Source organism: Miniopterus schreibersii (genome assembly GCF_964146895.1).
Source record: "Miniopterus schreibersii genome assembly, chromosome: 12".
Lineage (NCBI taxonomy): Eukaryota > Metazoa > Chordata > Mammalia > Chiroptera > Miniopteridae > Miniopterus > Miniopterus schreibersii.
Window position 1 is genome coordinate 6,931,066 of NC_138112.1, and position 17,998 is coordinate 6,949,063.

The 17,998-nt window shown below is 50.4% G+C and overlaps 1 protein-coding gene across 2 annotated transcripts in view; it reads right to left on the bottom strand.

Moving 5' to 3' along the window:
* ZBTB16 (zinc finger and BTB domain containing 16) overlaps nucleotides 1-17,998 on the bottom strand; it is a 181,631-nt gene that overhangs the window by 87,830 nt on the left and 75,803 nt on the right. For both annotated transcript variants that reach the window (XM_081153335.1, XM_081153336.1), the window contains exon 3: nucleotides 5,075-5,172. In XM_081153335.1, the coding sequence (XP_081009461.1) occupies nucleotides 5,075-5,172 (98 nt within the window). The remainder of the gene's footprint in view (nucleotides 1-5,074; nucleotides 5,173-17,998) is intronic.

A 17,998-nucleotide genomic window follows, 5' to 3' on the forward strand; every position in this document is an offset into this window, starting at 1 on the left:
TATTTAATCTTTCAGTGGCTTTCCAGTGATGCAGGTAAAACGCAAATCATTTTGCTACTCAAGGCCTTCCAGAATCCTGCCCTATCCCTCCCTTCTCCCACCAACACACAGCCCACACACCCCAGCTACATGCACATCACTATGGGTGCCCCGGGCTTCCCCTACAGTTCCTTTCAGAATCCCCCTCTCACCATCCATTGAAGTTCTGCCATCCTCTAGAACACCCGCCCCCTTCTGAATCCCTCCTAGAACTCTTTCTTGGTGCTCTGCACACTCTACCTTCTTTCCCACTGCTTTATAATCAAACATCTTTCCTACTGGACTTAAGCTCCTCGAGGGCAGGGATGCTGTGGCATTCTCCAGTGTAAAGGACACAGAGCCTGGAGCAGACTTAGCGCTTAGTCAATGTCCGCTGGCTCCAAAAATTAATGACACTCCCAGAATCAGGGCGGCCACAGAAACACGCAGATTTCTAAATAGTACACAGCCAAGTCAAAAACAGGGGTAAGCAGTTCCGTGTGTGCTCGTTCTAGTCCACCAGGATGCTAAGCCAGGCTGTGGGAAATACTACCCAGTAGGAAACCATACGCTGCTAGCAAATCACAGAACCAACTCGTGCCACCGCCCAAGGCTGTGGTTTCTGCATGGACTCCCCAGAGCTAGGAATCACCTAAGTGAGAGCAAGGAACGCCAGAGACAGCAGCCCACCCCTAAGGCTTCCACAAGCAGGGGGCAGCAGGGGCGGAGAAGGAGACTGCAGAGTGATCCTGGGACCCTGAGGGGCTGGGACTCCTTCCTGCTCACGGCCACAATCCCATACCCAAGGTTCATGCTGCAGAAGGGGCAGCTTTGCAAGGTATAGGGGGTGGTCACTCTTCTGGCCCCAGCCCCACTCCCAGTCCTCAGTGCCCCCTGGAGCCCCCAAGCTGCCTCTGAGAATGCGGGGCCTGGCCAGATCACTCTCATTAGGTAACGAGTTAGGTTAAAGTTGGTTAATTTAAACTTATTATTATCATCAGGTATATCTTATAAACACTTGATCAATTAACACACTCAAATAGAAACCAAAATTTCAATTAAACTGAACATTCACTACTACCATTTAGGGTCTCAGAAAAGAAAACAAGGAAGTTAGAGGAAGCAAAAGAAAAACTTGTCTCTAGGCAGAGCCTCCTACAGGGCAAACTTCTAATTAAACAAATTGTCAATTTCAACACAATGAAAACTGATTTAGGGATGTAAATTTAGTAGTTTAGTCACTGACAGACTCGTACAGGCCGATTTCTAGGATAAGGGAATGGAGAGAAGTGGAGAGAGAGGCGGAAAGGCTGGGAGGGATAACCAAGGGAGAGCGGTGTATCCTTCGTAAATAACAGCCCCGCAGAATTCAACGAGGCTGTTCTCAAGCATGGGAGAAACTCTCTCCTTGCCTCCTCCTTCACCCCACCCTTACCAGATTAGAAAAAAATTAATCGTGTATGATGACAAACTTGGCTCAGCACTCACTGTACACACTGTACCCACAAGGCTGGCTCCCAGCCAGGCCTGGCCCAGGGCCAGAGCTACAATAACAAACACAGGCCACGCTGGCCAAGGCGGGGTGGGGGCTGCGAGCACGCACAGCGAGGGAGGCGGCGAGGGAGCCAGCGCTGTTCGGCTCCGCTGAGCAGGAGACAACAACAGGAATGTGCCTGTGCAAGGGACAGCAACAACATTTAGGGGAGCCAGGAGCACCATGACCCCAACCCAGGTCCCAGATTCATTCCTCTGCGCCGGCCCCTTTTTAAAAACCAGTCCCCAGGGTTCCGGAGCAACTACTGTTCTTTTAGGCTCTTCTCTGCTGCCCCAACCCTTGAGAGATCGTCTGCAGAATGGGTCAGCACTACACACCCTTAGGGGACGTCCTTGCTGTCAGGTTCCTGCATGGAGCCTTCAACAAAGAGCAGTGAGAACATCTCCTCTAAAACATCACACAGTTCTGTTATCCAGCAGCTGGGGCAGGAGCCAGAAGATGTAAAACCCAGCTAGTGCTACCAGGATATGAGAGAAGACCTGGCACCACCACCAGCCCAGCCTCCAACCAACTGCCCACAATGCCAGGTCTCTCCAGGCCCAGGCCTTCCCTGTTTAATGGGGGGGAGGGGGGATAATTTAGGAAGTGGTCTAGCCTCACTAAGCCCTTGTTGCTATTTTATTTTCAAGACATCCTAGCACAGGGGGAAGAGGTCTGTGGGACAACAGAAAGAAGAAGCGGAAAATAGAAGTATCAGTGTAAGCAGGCTACGAGCTATCTGCAAGGGTGGATTAAGGCTCTCTTATGACCCATTACACTGTCCCCATCACTAAACCCTCCTTCACAAGAGCAGTGGCAAGTGTACTTCAGAGGGACAGGTCATTTGCACAATCAGACTTCGGGCAGGTGAGGAAAGGAACACCTAGGAAACAGGACCCAGCTCCCAGAGCTGCCAGGGCATCCCTGTGAGACCGTGAGGCCTTGCAGCAGACCTCAGTCAGGGGGTGCTGCAGTCACTCATCTTGTCTGAAGGGGGGTCTGGGCCCACCTGGAAGTATGTGAGCAGCTCGCCCCTTCTCTGCCGCTCCCTCGGCCCCACCAGCACTGCTGGAGTATGCTTCTCAGCGGAGACAACAGCTCACTCACACTCAGCCAGCGAGAGCCAGTGGCTGCCCCCCAGAGGACCCCTGGGAGGGAGACTAGAGATTCCCTGAGTTTGCCCATAGGTGTTCCAGGCTGCACTCGTTCATTCAACAGACATCTATAGACTCTACCAATGTACCAGGCAATGTGCTGCACGTAGTGAGGACAGACCTGTCTCCAAGCAGCTTGCAGCCTGTTAGAGGAGCAGAGGGAAGGCAGGTTTCCTATGCTGAGCACCTGTCATGCATCAGGGGCAGTGCCAAGTGTCTGCTGTGAGCCAGGTGAATACCCATCTTACAGATGGGGGCACGGAGGCTCACAGAGCAAGGTCACATGGTCAGGAGGTAGGTGCCCAAATTCCAACCCTGACTCCCATGAAAAAGAGATAAGGCAAGTCCACAAACAGCCATGACATAAAGAAGACTATGCCCAAAGACGCTACAAATAAGGAAATATGGACACCCAGAAGAAGGCATGACTGCTGCTATGAGCGGGGAGGTGTCAAGGGTGGTGCTGCAGAAGGGACCTCGGACCTGGGAGCACTGGGGCAGGCTATTCCCCAGAGGGCACGGGGTTTGCGTGTAGAGCAAACCCAGAAGTAGAAGAGCTGGCTTGAGCTCCGGACGCCGGGAGGACTGAGGAGAAAGGATCTGGCTGAGGGAGGGAGGGAGGGAGGGAGGGTGGGACGCTGCGACCACAGGCTGAAAGGGTATTCACTGCATGTAAGTGCCCAACGCCACGTAGTCAGAGACCACAGGGGCCTGGGGCAGGGAGCAGATGAAACAGAAGACCCACACCCTGCACTTGGTTGGGGGGGCTGGCCAGCCTTGTTGGCAGACAGCTCATGAAACCCCACACTGAACCCCAAACAGTGTAAAAAAGCTGAAGGGAAGCAAGAAGGCAGACGGTGCAAGTAATGAAAACAGAACAAAAGGAGTGCGTGAGTACCGAACAGATGCTGAGGGCAGGAACGCCCGGACTCGGTGCCGGCCAACGTGGGGCAGGTAGACCGGACCCCGGACGGTCAGTGGAGCCAGGTGTGGGATGAAAAGGCCAGATGGGAAGGGAGGAGGGAACAAAGACAGGCGGACGGGGCAGACATGCCAAGACAGACAGCCCCTTGGGCGCGGCTCGATCCCTGGATGTGGAAGAGGGAAGAATGGGAAGCGAGAGGGGTTAGGGCACCATAGGAAGGGCCATGAAAGCCAAGGACAGAGACAGAATGCAATGCAGTGCAGAGCCACAGGGGCTCTGCAGCAAGGCCCCGGCGAGCTGAAGCATTAAAACCACCAAGCAGCACTTACACAACTGTACAGGCGGTGGATGGAGTGAGGACAGGCTGCAGCCGGCCAGCCAGACCGGAAGCTCTGGAATACTGTGAAAGGGACACGCCCCAGGGTGACAACACCAACACGGGGCAGAGAGAGGAAGGTGGAAGCAGAAGCCATCGACATGCATTACATAGCAACTGTATGCCAGGGAGTGAGCTACAGATGCTTTACCATATATTCTGTCACCTAACACTAAGAAAAAAAATTATATGAGTTAGCAACACCTGCCCTTTTCAGATACGGAAAGTGGGGTTCAGAGGGCAGATCCGCCCAACGTCACACAGCACATATTACAGACAAGATGGAACCTTTATCTGCCCAACCCCAAAGCCCATGCTCACTTCACAAATGCTAACCTGCCTGGGGGTCCAGAAGCTGGAAGCCATCTGGGGAAAGACCCAGCAATGCTGACAGCTGACATGAGGGGAAAGTGAGACCCAATAAGAAGAGTCCCTTCCTCTCACCCAAAATGTGACGCAAACGCTGAAAGGAAGCGGGCAAGGAGGAAGAGTGCACAGGCCCTGGCAGGGAAGTGGGGTGGGGGGCAGGGCTCTACAACTGAAGCCAGGTGACCCCTGGGCCTCAGAGCAGCACCAGGAGGCCTGCTGTGTCCTTCCTTCCACCAAGAACACCCAGGCGCGCTGACGTCAAGGGCTGCTCCCCTTCTCACGTCTAGTGGGGCAGAGCAGCGTTGCCCAAACACGAGCAAAAATGCGGAGAGCCGCCTAGTCAACCCCACTAGAACTGGGTAAAATTAACTTGCAAAACACAGCACGGTGTAACTAGCTTTGTGTTCCAACCTTTCTATATCTATTTAATTAAAGGCTCCTGTATAATGTGAACCCAATAGTCAGATTCATTAGAGAGCGAGAACCTAATTCCACAACTGTTTTGCTAATGAAACCGCAGTCTGATTTGGAAGGTAGAGCACACCGTCAGGATGGACTTTCCGCTCCATGAGCATGGAGGGGGCACCCGGGGACAAGGCGGAGCAAGGCCCCCGCGGCAGTGGGGACATCCCTGTGGAGGTAAGAGGGCAGGAGGTGCTGCTTGTGCTCAGGGGGGCAGCCAAGGCACCCTTGCCTACCTGAATGAGCCAGTAAGTGCATTCTCAGTCGCAAACTATCCAGGAACCGCTTTCCGCAGAGCTCACACCCGTACGTCTTCATTCCGCTGTGCAGCTTCCTGTAGGGAAAGGAAAAGACAGGTTGGTGCTGCTCTGGCTGGACAGAAAACAGGCCTACCCCTGCCTGGGGGCTTTGCAGCTCTCCCTCTGGCAGGTGAACAGGAGGAAGGGACGTGGAGGGAGTGGGAGCTGGAGCTGGGCACTGACGGAGACATATCCCGGGATCCTCAGACTGCCTAAAGTGCCCCTTTTTCCTATGTACCCCTGCAAGGAAGCATCTATTCCTGGTTTTGTCCAGGGGCAAGAAGAACAGGGTACCTCCCACTGCTTCACTCACTGGCGCACGCGTGCGCGCACACACACACACACACACACACACAAAATCAGATCCAATTTCAGAGGGCAGAAGGAAGAAGCCCCAGGACAGTCAGACAGACATGATGCTCACGGTCAAACTGGCACAGACTGTGGCTCTGTCACAGCACTGCCCTTGCCGTACTGTGACTGCGGGTGCCCTGCTCCCCGCGAGAGGAGGGCCGTGCCTGCACCGTTACTCTCACGTCCCGGCTCCCACTCCAGTGGGACACAGCAGGCCCTGAACGAGCTTATTAATGAGTTGATGTCTTTATGGACACGAGAGGCTTCTCTCTCCGGCTTCCAGATGTTCTCAGAGCCACGGTGACTCCCCAACCCGCACACCCTTCCCCAGAGGCCCAGCTGTATGTCTTTCCTCCACTTCTTGATCCTACTTCACCTTCCAAATCCCCTAATGAGAACCCAGCCCTGACAGACAGAAAGAAAGGCTTCAAGAAACCAGGTAATAGTCTGTAACTGAAAGGTGAGAGCAGTCATTTTTGGTTTTCCAAAGTACTTTCACACATGGTATCTCACTGTATCATCACTGCAGTTCTGAGTGGTGGGTCTGACACATACGATCACCCCAGGAAGACAGAGGCCCTGTCAACAAGTGACCACAGGCCCAGCCAACAACAGTGCTCTGCCCTGCTCCCAAACCCAGGGCCTGTCCCACCAGACCCCACTGCTCAGTCAGGAGCCAGAAATGGAGCCAACAAGATGCAGGGAAGCAGGCAGGCCAGTGGGAGCTGAGCACTGGGAAGAGGGTCTGTGCACACAAGGCCGGGGCTCTAAGCAGAGCTCTGGCTGGCATGTGGGCTGTCTGGCCAGGAACACGGACTTTCCTCCCACCCGCACTCCTGTTCTCAGGTCCTTACATGCCTCCGCCAAATCCAGGATCCACCTCTATCCACCTCTGCACCTCCCCGACCACCTCCCCAGGGGCCTGGCCCTGAGGAACAGGGTGGGCAATGGCAGCCAAGGGCAGGAGCCAAGGGTGGTGGGGCAGGCAGGAGGGTACAAGGCCCCTAGAGACAACACTCTATTGCAATCAGAATGCTGATGTGTTAAGACCACAGTAAAAGGTTGGCGAGCTGCTGGTACTGACATTAGATAAACGTGGGAGGCGAGAGGGAGTGTTACACACTCAAGCCAGCAGCACCGAGATCTGGCCCTTAGGGCCCAGATCATGACAACTAAACTAAGCCACCCACTGCCATCACCTTCCAAATCTCATAGTGTGTCAAAACCAGGTGAGCCCCTAGGTGAGCCTCCTCAGCCCCAGTCTCTGGGCCACAGCGGCCTGAAGACATCATGTGGCGTCCAGTGTGCGTGGCACTGACAGCAGCCACGCCCAGTCCCAAAGCAGAGCTCTTTCTCAATCACGGCTTTGTTTGTTGGCTTTCCCTTTACCTCCTTGCCAAAGACAACAAATGATTTCTCAATCACTCACTCACACACACACACACACACACACACACACACCCTTGTCTGTGACACTGCAGTGCACCCCACCCCCGTGTTATCTTACTTCTGGCCACGATGATCCACCCCAATTGAGAAATAGTAACAGTACAGAACATTTTAACTGAACATTCTTGACTCTAAATGTATTTCACAATGCTGGGCACTGGGACATGTCTTAACAGCATTCTGGGCAAAGCGTGTTTCTGAAGACAGTAGCCTCCCCTTATCCATGAGGGATACGGCCCAAGGGATGCTGGAACCGCAGATAGTACCAAACCCTGCATAGATTATGTTTTTTCTCTATACATACTTAACTACGATAATGTTTAATTTATAAATTAAGCAAAGTAAGAGATTAACAACTAATAATAAAACAGAACAATTATAACAATATACTGTAATAAAAGTTATGTAAATGGGGTTTCTCCCTTTCAAAATATTTCACCATACTACCCTTCTACTCATGATGGTGTGAGATGACACATCCCTACGTGGTAAGATGAAGTGAGACCAACATTTCAACACAGCATTAGGCTGCTACTGACCTTCTGGAGATGCGTCAGAAGGAGGGTCACCTGCTTTACCTGCATCACCCAGCCATGACGATGTGAATAGTTGGATGCTGGGAGCAGACAATGCTGATGGCTGCGAAAATTCAGTATTTTAGGACCCTGGTTGATTGTGGGTACCCGAAACAGTGGATAAGGGGGAGACCGCTGTATGTACTCAGGCATATGAGTGTGTGTGCAGGCACATGAGAACGCACGTGCATAACCACGGAGTGTTCCTGTCACCTGCAGGCACGGCAGATACCTGATTTCCTAACAGACAGTCCAGAGAGGGGCAAAGCTCTATTCACACGTGGTTCAGCAAGTGAACCTCTTGCCCACATTCATGGTCAGGGCTGGTGGTTGGCAGTATATGAGTTTCAGTGTTATTTATTCTCACCCTTTTCTTCACTAGGGATTGCTTAGTTCCCAGGGGTGCCCACTCCTCAGGAGGTGCTGTCAGGAGGAGCAGGGGCACAAACACCGTTTGGATTTGTTTTCCTACAGGACTCTGAGGACCAGTCTCCAGGTTTCAGCAGCCACCACCAGGATAAACATGTGCCCGCGGACTCCCATCTCTTCTTCCTACGATTCCACACCAAGTTCTTCACCGAGATGAACACTTTCTGGGTAACCTCCCTGCCTTTTCTCTGGATGAGAGCGATTTGCCAGGCAGTTGGTGGAAACGGCTTGCTTGGCCAAGTGCACTGGTGTGGCGTGAAAGGTGACGCTCTAACCCTCTACCACAGAGGTGGCCGAGCACAGGGAAGGCCGCCTGGCGAGCAGCCAGAACACCTGGGCCCTTATCCTCACTCGGCCATTAACTTGCTTTATAACCCTGGACAAGTCATGCTGTCGTAATCTCTCTGTAGTTTTTCCACCTGTCAAGTGATGTAGGTAATATCTAAGGTTCTGGTCCCTTCTGGAGCCAAAATTTTATTTCTCAAAAGTCTTACCCATATCCTTGTACCTTGCCTCCAAGGGTACTATTTATTCTCTCTGAGCCATGTTTCCACTTGGGCAGTATCCCACGACACCCACGCAGTCAGACTAGGAGAGCCGAAGCAAAAAATTGACACCCAATCTCAGAAATAGGTTCATTTAAAAACATTCTAATACATGACCTGAGTCTCCTCCTTTCCTCACTTGTGGTCTATCTTTCAGTGAAAGAATCTTCCAGGACTCATCACCAAACTCTCTTCTGGTGCCATGCACTCCCCAGCCTTCAGAGACACAGGTGTTCTACCCTGTCCAATCCTTGGAATAAGGACACTGTTGCACCTGACCCACTAACTCAGTGCCCCACACAGGTTACCAGAGGCGTCCACGTGACCCCAGGAGTCCAAGAACCAAGGTCCTTCCCACGGCACAGAGCCCGGGTGAAGCACAGAGTCCAGGAGAGAACTACTCACAGGCCCGGTAGTTCGGTGGCGTCAAGCACGGGCCTGCTCCTACCTTTCATTCGTGTTCAGACAGCAAGGGAAGAAAGCGACAAAGCGGAGCCCTCCCCGGACTGACGGAAAAGGACTTGAGTGCGTTCGGGGGCCTGGCGACCAACAGGCTCTCTACGGCACAGTCTGCAGAACAGCCGCCGTGGAAGCAGAATTCCAATGGTTTTTGGAGTAAAGTGCGCATTTGTATGAGCTCACGGTCTGTCACTCTCCAGGCTACAACCTCCGCCGCCACGACCGCATTAGGCAACTGCAAAGCTCTTGGATTAAAATGGAAATTCTGTCCATCTCCTTCCGCCTTACCACACACGCTCATATTTTCCCAGCCTGGTCCTGTCTTTCCACAAGGTCTAACTGCTCCTGGCCATCCGAAGTCATCAGGGAAGGACAGCAGGGGACATTTCTGCACCTTTCTGAGTGGTTTTCACACTCCCCGCTCAAAGCAGCAGCAACATGGCTGAGCCCCGCTTTGCAAGTAACCCAGTTCCAGCGTGGCCCAAGCATCTCATTCCGCACTCCATGGAGGATCTCTCTCCCCCATACGTTCAGGTCCTTGCCATCCACTTTTGGGGAACAGGTTCAAGTTCTCCCCTACACCTAGCTCTACCCCATCGGGTAAAACTCACCTCGAATTTAACAGATTTCACTTCTGTTAAAAAAGACAGGGAAAAAATGAACCACTGACAGGTTTCTAGCTATTTGCTTGAGAGGACTGAATCATTATGAGAAATTAAGGCTAAGCAAGTCTTAACCTTTTAACATGTAACCAGAGAGAAAGACTGTTTCCTTCTCAGATTCTCAGCCACACAAATCTCACCAAGCTAGCAAGTCCACGCTCACCCAAACAGTTCTGGTACTATTGTGAGTCTGAAAACGTATAAAGATTTCATCCGCTTTAGCCTGCAAATGATGCAATGGCAGAATATAACATTAATATATAAACGGTACAATGTTTATTTTTCCTTTTCCTCATAGGCGTAGTTTGGAAGGAACTGGTCAATATTGCTGAAGAACTTCCTCTGTCTAAGGTGAGGTGTAGGCATCCCACCTCTCATCCTAACAATATTACAAGTACAAGAGCTTCGTGGGCAGCCTCCACGAGTGCTGCGCTCTGCCCTGTGGCCCCTGAGGTCCACACAGGGAACGCCAATGGCTCTTTCATCGCTGCAGAAAGCCTGAGCTTCAGAGCAATCTCTCGTCCCTGGGGGGTCAGCCTTCCCCTCTCCAGCCGACCTGGAACACATCAGCAGAGTAAGTGGCAGCAAGGAGAGACCCATCTTCCCCACCCACAGCCTCCGGGCACAGCTGACCCTACCAGCTGCTCCCTCGGGGATGCAGAAGATGCTCAGCCCACCTCTAGCTATTTGCTCAAGAGAACTGAAGCATTATGAGAAATCCAGGCTAAGCAAGTCTGAACCTTTTAACAAGTAACCAGAGAGACCAGGCCGGACCAGGGGGCAATGCTAGGAGAAAGGCGAGATTGACACCCAATCTCAGAAATAGGTTCATTTAAAAACATTCTAATACATGACCTGAGTCTCCTGCGAGAGGGGTTCAAGGCCCAGTACCGCCAATGTTCCACTTCCTCCCAAGTTCCTCTACCCAGAGACAACATAGTTAGAGCAGACCAGTGGTCAGGGGACAGACGTTTAGGGAGGAAAATTCGGTTCCAATAGCCCAAGGGCTTCGCTTCTTCACTCTCCTCCTGGGCCCTGAAGCTGTCTGACCTGTGAGCTGGGCTGTCAGACCAGCACTAGGAGTGGCCCCTGGAGAAAGCGAGCGGGAGGGAACTCCGCAGCTGGACCACCCAACTTTGAATGAGAAAAAATAAAAACAAAATGATAAGGCTTTGATAAGGTAATATTTTCCTTGTTCCCAGTTTCACTGACTCCATCCCCTGCACCAACATTCAGCTCAGGGCCTTCCAACTCGCTGCCTCCCTGGTCTGAGCGGCACCACATACAGAAGTGACCCCAATACCTGGGCTGTTGCTTTCTGATCCCATGACCATCAAAGTGGCCTCCGCAGGGCTTCAAGGGGGACTCAGAACAGACAAGGACAAGACAGGAGATTCCGAGGCTCAGATCCAAACCCAAGTCTAAATGACCCTCCTCTCTCAAAAGCCTGCTGCTGCTCATACGGGGACCCAGCCACCACACGACCCTCCTGCTCCTCTCCGAGCAGGACCTGGCCCAGTGGCACTGACCTGCTGGGGTCCCTCCACCGAGCTCTGCCTCTGAAAATGCTCTCAGTCTCAAAAGCAACTAATGACTCACAAACCCAGTGGGAAGAGAACCTGCCCCCGGCCTTGCTCACCTCTCCAAGCAGAAATAGAACTGAAAAAACGACCCAAGGACGTAGCAATCAGCTTACTCTTTCCCCCTAGAGCCAAGACCCTTACGTTCAAAAGGTACCTTCACTGCTATTTACCTTTAATTCAAATGACAAGAGGGAGGCCAAACAGTCAATGACACTAGTTAGGCCCAGTGTCATCTTCCTTATGTACTTTCTTGGAATATCAAGTCCACGATTCAGGACTTAGCCAATTACAAATTCTTTCAAACTATAAGCTCCTTGCAGACAGGAACCATGAATCTACTTCTGCCTCCCGACCCCTCAGCACAGGCGCAGGCAGAGCAGACACATTAGAGGCTACTGCGGGTGAACCCACTGTCAGCCTCCCCAGGACAAGGAGCTACCTGAGCCCTGAAGCCCTGCCCTGGGAGCGCCTGGAATCAGAGAGGCCTGCTTCCTCCGAGAAGAAAAAAGAAGGGATGGTTCTAATCTTGGCTACAGAATGGGTCACTCATTTTCTCAAGGCATAAGGGAAATTATCCTTTCACTCACTTTTTCGAATGTTGAGATTAGATAGTCATTTGACAAGCTGAGAATGCTTAGCTGGTATTACCACAAATTATCCTTCTAGCAATAGAGTTTGTTGCTCCCTGACTAGTCAATATTAATAAACATTACCGAATGCTTTTACAACACAATTTATTTTTTAATACAGCTCTTTATGTATGCCATAAAGTAAATATACCAATAAAAGGCAAGGATTTCAAACAATGGATTTAAAGTGCAACCAAGAACTAACAGAGTGGTGGGGGTTAACACCTTCCGCGCTGCAGGACTGGGGAGACAGAGCAAGTGCCCCGTGCTGGCACCCAAACAATGGAGCCATGGGAGATGGTGAGAATAGGAAGGAGGGCACACTTTCACAAGGATCACCTAGAGCAAAGGTGTGACACTGACTGAGACACTGGGCCGAGGGCAGGAGACGTGGTGTTCACTCCAGCTCTGTCAGTGACCACCCAATGACCTTGGTGAGACCACTCACCTCTCCTCTTAGGCTCTAACTCCACACCTTTGCAACACTGCAAGGGTTGAATCCAATGATTTCCTAGGTCCTTTCCAATCAGGTGCATGACCCAGCAAGGCCGTAGGGCTGACATGGGCCTATGGGAGCCGGACCAAAACCTCCTTCATGAAGGAGCCACACCAGAGTCATCCCCTCAACCTCTGTCACTGAGCCCAGAACAGGGGGGGACTCAGTGCATTTTTGTCAAATGAATGAATAAACATGCAAGGGAATCTGAAGAGAAAAATGTAGAGGTAAAAACACCTACCTCCTCTACACACACACACACACACACACCAGTATAAGAACAGTTGCCCCCATTGTCTCAAAGCAAAGGCCTCCTCGGGGTTTTCAGAAAGAAAGCCAGGCGTCCTGCCTTGGCCTGGGATCAAGGCCAACCTGGAGCTGACTGAAGAGTGGAAGGAGCTGTCCTGAGCTTTGAAAATATGAAGAAGGACAATGGCATTCCCCATGGCCATAACCACACCAAGTACAGTGCTTTCAGATAAGGCTGCCTGAGTGTGTTCAAATACGATGGCAGAGATGACAAAGGCGAGCTAATCTCCCTGCAGCAACTGCTCAAAGGATCTTCATGGCCAGTGAGCACCAGGAGGCCTGGGCTTCTGGCTGCTACAGAACTGGTCCTTTGTTTTAAAATACTGAGTTCTCCTAAGTCATTTATTTGAAATATCTCTATCAACAAATTTCACCAAGAACAAAAGTTTTTCATTTGCGCGCTGGGCTTTAGGATGATCTTATCGCACACAATCTCATACAGTCTCTTTCAACAAGGTTTTAGTGTGCTTATCTGCGAAGTTCCTGGTAGCCAAATATGATTGCAATGTTCTATTTATGCTCACTGGATTAGGGCGATGCTGCAAAACTGCACAAAAACCTGGCGGATGTAAGCAAGGTATTACAGCCTGGCCAGCTAAGATCGGAGCGAGAAGGATCAATACACACTTTTGCTATTTTCTTTCTTTCTTTCTTTCTCTCTCTTTTTTTAAAGAAACCAGAAAATTTGTGTTTTTAAAAAAGGGAAGGGGAAAAATAGTAAAATGCCTCAAGATTTATAGCTTCTCAGAGCTTTTTCCAAACCCAAAACAGAGCACCATGATGTCAGCCCAGGGAAACAAAAATAAATCCAAAATACTCTCCAGGCCCTACAAGGCTCTGGAAAAGAAATGAACGATGGCTATGGATAAGCGAGGGTTTTAGTTTCTCTCTCTCACACCTATACGAGGCATCAAACCAGCACAAATAGTCAATTTCTGAGAAAAGAGTTTTCAGAAAGCTGCAGATTCCTCCTTTACCTTCCTGTTTGCCTGGGTGTGAGGAGGAAACGTCATCTCCTGGTTGTTGGGGCTCATTTTTGCACGTTCTCACTTGAGCCAGGAAGCCCAAATGCTACCTTCACATCCCACGGCCAGCCAGGATCCTCAGACTGCTGAAAATAACAGGCTCGTTAAGGGCCTAAGAAGAGCGTCCCCGGGAACAAAGCCCTTCTGAAAATCTTCGCAATGCGCACTGCCTCACGCTCTGCCTCACTTCTGCCCCTGCACACTGGAAGTTAAACCACTTTTCCGTGAGGCTTCTGAGCTGTAGAGCCATCACCCCAAACATCAGTTATGAACAGAAAACAAGACGTTGGGCAGATTAACCTGCACAGCACCAAGTCACATCATGAAAGTTGCCATTTTAATGATAGAAAATGGCAAAAACCAAATAGAGATCCATTTCTTTGGTGTTTTTTTTCTTCTAGCAAAAATGCAAAAAATATATAAATTGAGTTAATGGAGGTTTATAATAATGATGTTAATATATTTATACATCACATGTGACTTTGAAAGGGCTTCCTGAGAACCATCTCAACCATCTTGTGGTTGGTGAAAAGTGCTGTCCCCATTTTACAGATGAGGAAAACTGAGACTAACTAACTTACTATCCCATGTAAACAGGTACAAGTCTCCCAACGTCTCAGCTCGGGATCCACATTCACATTTCCCCACCTGAGGAGAGACTATCCACTCTGCCCAATGTCCTCCCAGAGCCACCCCTAAAAGTTGCAGGAAAACGGCCAGCAAGAAAGGATATACTGAAAAAGAGAGAACACATGGAATCCCCCTGATCCCAACCAGAGAGAAGCAAAAACAGAGGAGCTAAGAAGACAGGTAAGCCGAATGATGGCACCCAGAGTCCACGGCCAGGCTGGGTTTCCAAGGGACTAGATAACCTCCTACAGGAGGGGCACACTGCCTCGACCCTGCTGCTATTTCCTTGCTATCTGTTAAGCCCCTACTGTGTGCCAGGCTCTGGGAAACTGAGACTGCACTTGAACCACAGTCCATCTAAGTAGGTTCTGCATCAACGCTATTCTCTATTATTGCACTTTACTAAATTTCCTTCTAGCACTTAATACAATTCATAGGTATACATGGGTTTTTTTACTAGTATTCTTTATCTCTCCTAGACTGCAATCTACATGAAGACAGAAACCATCTGCTGTACCCTCAGAGTCTGGAACAGTGTCTGGTACATAATAAGCATTCAGTACATATTTTTAAGTACCAGGTTTATTGAGATATTATCCACATACCATAAAAACCACCCTTTTGAAGTGTACCAGTCTGTGGTTTTTAGTTTATTCACAGAGCTGTGTAACCATCACAGCTATCTAATGTCAGAACATTTTCATCATCCTGCCATACCTATCAGCAGTCACTCCCCACTCTCTTTTCCCCGAGTCTCTGGCAACCACTAATCTAGCTCCTTCTATGGATTTGCCCATTCTGAACATTTTGTATAAATGCAGTCATACAATGTGTGGCCTTCTGTGTCTGCCTTCTCTCACTTAGCTCAATGTTTTCAAGGTTTATCCGTGTTGTAGCTTATATCAGTACTTCGTTCCTTTTTATTGTGAAATAATATTCCACTGTCTGGGTATACCACATTTAATTTATCCGCTCATCAGTCAATGGACATGTGGTTGCTTCTACCTTTTGGCAATTATGAATAGTGTGACTTTGAACATTTGTGTGCAAGTTTTATCTGTGGGCGTATGTTTTCACATCCCCTGGGTATATGCCCAGGAGTAGTTGCTGGGTCAGTGGTAACTCTGTATTTGACCTTTTAAGGAACTGCCAAGCTGTTTCCCAAGGCAGCTGCACCACTTTACATTCCCATCAGCAATGTTTGAGTGTTCTGATTGCTCCATACACTTTTGGACTAAATGAATAAATGAATGAAGATTCTGCTGCCGTAAAAGCCCACAGAGAAGGGGATAAATTTCCAAGGCTCCTCTGGTAAACTAGCATCTTCATCTGCAGACATGACATGCCACACTCGTGTTTAACAGAAACCCCAAGAAGGCTCTTTATATTTAGTTCATTCTAGAGAGAGAATCAAATGAAAAGTGAAGGCAGGAAAGTAAAACCCCAGACCACTCAAAGTGGGTACTACCTTCGCATGTGATTTCAAACCCCTCCCTCCACCCCATGTCCAGACTCAATAATTTAATAACACACACTCCTTAAATAGATTGAGTTGAAAAAATATGAGCTGGATCCCAGCTTAAGTGCAGCTGACTCTGATTTCGTCAGCAATGAGGGGAGCTTTATTTGACAGCCCTGCTGTCTACGACGGGAAGTTTGAAAATATATTTAATAATACTTAAAATAAAAACACACACACAAACAAAAATATCCCAGGCAAACTCTGGGAGAAGGACCCATGGAGCTGAGAACATGGGCCAGCCAAGAGCAAGGCTGGCTCCTTGTCCTGAGCTCATTCAAGTGGGAGGGTGTTGGGAGCAGGCTGCAGGGAGAAGCTGTGTTAGGGGTTCCCCAAACTCCTTTCCCCCCCTTTTCTTTCTTTGTATAAGAAGGCCACCGTATTCCTTTCTGCACAGACTCCTTCCAAAGAACAAACAAACAAAGGCTGGGACAGAGCAAGGCCCCTCGCAAGCTGCGGGTAATTAAAACGGCCTGTAAATGCCCCAGCAGAAAGCGCTTCAAAGAGCTGGCAATTCCAGCAATGGCCAGTCAAGGCTGTGTGGTGTAAAAATTACGAGCTTTCCCGACGGGGAGCTTTGAAAAGGACAAGGGTTGGTGGCAAAGGGAGGCCGAGCCACACAGGGGAGGCTTACAACTGGTGTCCACACCCGGCACTGGTGTACTGGGGCTGTGCGCATGTTTGTGTGTGTGTGTGTGTGGCACACAGGCGGGCAAGCGAAAAGGGACAGTGAGTGTGTTTGTGCGAGCACACATTTATCAACGCCCAGAGGCTCCGAGCGTGTGGGCATGGAGATAAAAGGAAGAACAAAATAAAAGCAACAAATATGCATCCTCTCCTCCCGCTGGGCCTGGTTTTCACGGGGAAAACGACCAGGCAGCTTGTGTCCCCTGCAGCTCCTAACTCGTAAGCCTGCGGAGCTGGCGGGCTCGGGGCACCTAACACCAGCTACTCCAGGCCCGGCCACAGCCCAGGCACAGGCCGCTCTCTGGATGTGCTGGGACTTTCCACCTCACAGACATACTTACCAACGACATGCCACAAGCTGTGTTACCTTAAAACAGAAGATGGAGAGAAAAAAGAGATTCTTAACCTTGACTTGGACTGCATTCGTTAACTCCTCCGTGCCCCCTGCGCCCCCAGTCCGTGGCACGGAGCTGATGCACAGAGGTGTCAGCACAGAGGTGGCAGTCTCAACACTAAACACCAACACCGATCACACGTCTTTTTAAGAAAAGCCTATCAGTGGTGTATTTTCTCTGTATTCTTTCTGAAGAGACCTAATGGCCACAAAGGGACAGTTCGCCAGACAGGAGGAGAGTCAATACCATCACTAGAGGCCTCCCCTGGTCCCTCCGCTCCAAAGCTGGGCTGTTTTAGCCCCATGGCATGTGTCTGCTAATGCACCGATGGCACCCAGGCTGCATCTGCCTGTCTGTCTCTCCAGCTCATGGAAAACTACCTGAGGACTGAGCGTTGCCTCATTTCTCTGCATTCTCGAGCCCAGCAGAGGCCGTGCCATCTGTGGGTGCTCAAGGCGTGCTGTGGGCGAGCACACAGGTGTGCGCCTCTCGGCCATGCTGCCGGTAACAAGTCAGGACTGGATGGGGGCCATACAGCGTCCTCCGGGGCCTGGTACCCTGCAGCTCCTCACCCTCACCAGGCAGCCGAAGGTTCACGGGCCCACAGGAGCCGCAGAGCCGGCGAGCAAGCCCAAGCTCGCCGGGCAGCAGGGGAACCACCGCTGGCCGCTGGCCGCTGGCTTTATTTCCCCGTAAACAAAATCCTGTTCTGCCTCCCTCGCAGCCGCACTCACTAACTCGTCCCTGACATCGCTGGCTTTAAGCCCGCACATAAAAATGTCCTTTACTATTTTTATTTAATGAGCTTTCATTTTCCTCCCCTTCTTTGTAAATGAGAAAGGAAAGCCCACCTCCTAATGGGGATGGGGAGAGGAAGCAAAGTGGGATCTTTCTGAAATGGGCCATAACTTCATGAAAAGCTTTCTCCTCGACAACACCCCTACCCACACCCACCCCTGTGCAAGCCTCCCATCCTCCTGCCCCTCCCTTCTCACATTCAAAACAAGATGCATGGATTTTAGACATTTGATTACTTTTAAGTATATATTTTCTCCTCAAATAGACTAAATACAATGGTTAGGAAATGTGACAGAAAACTATTCGGAGCCATTTAT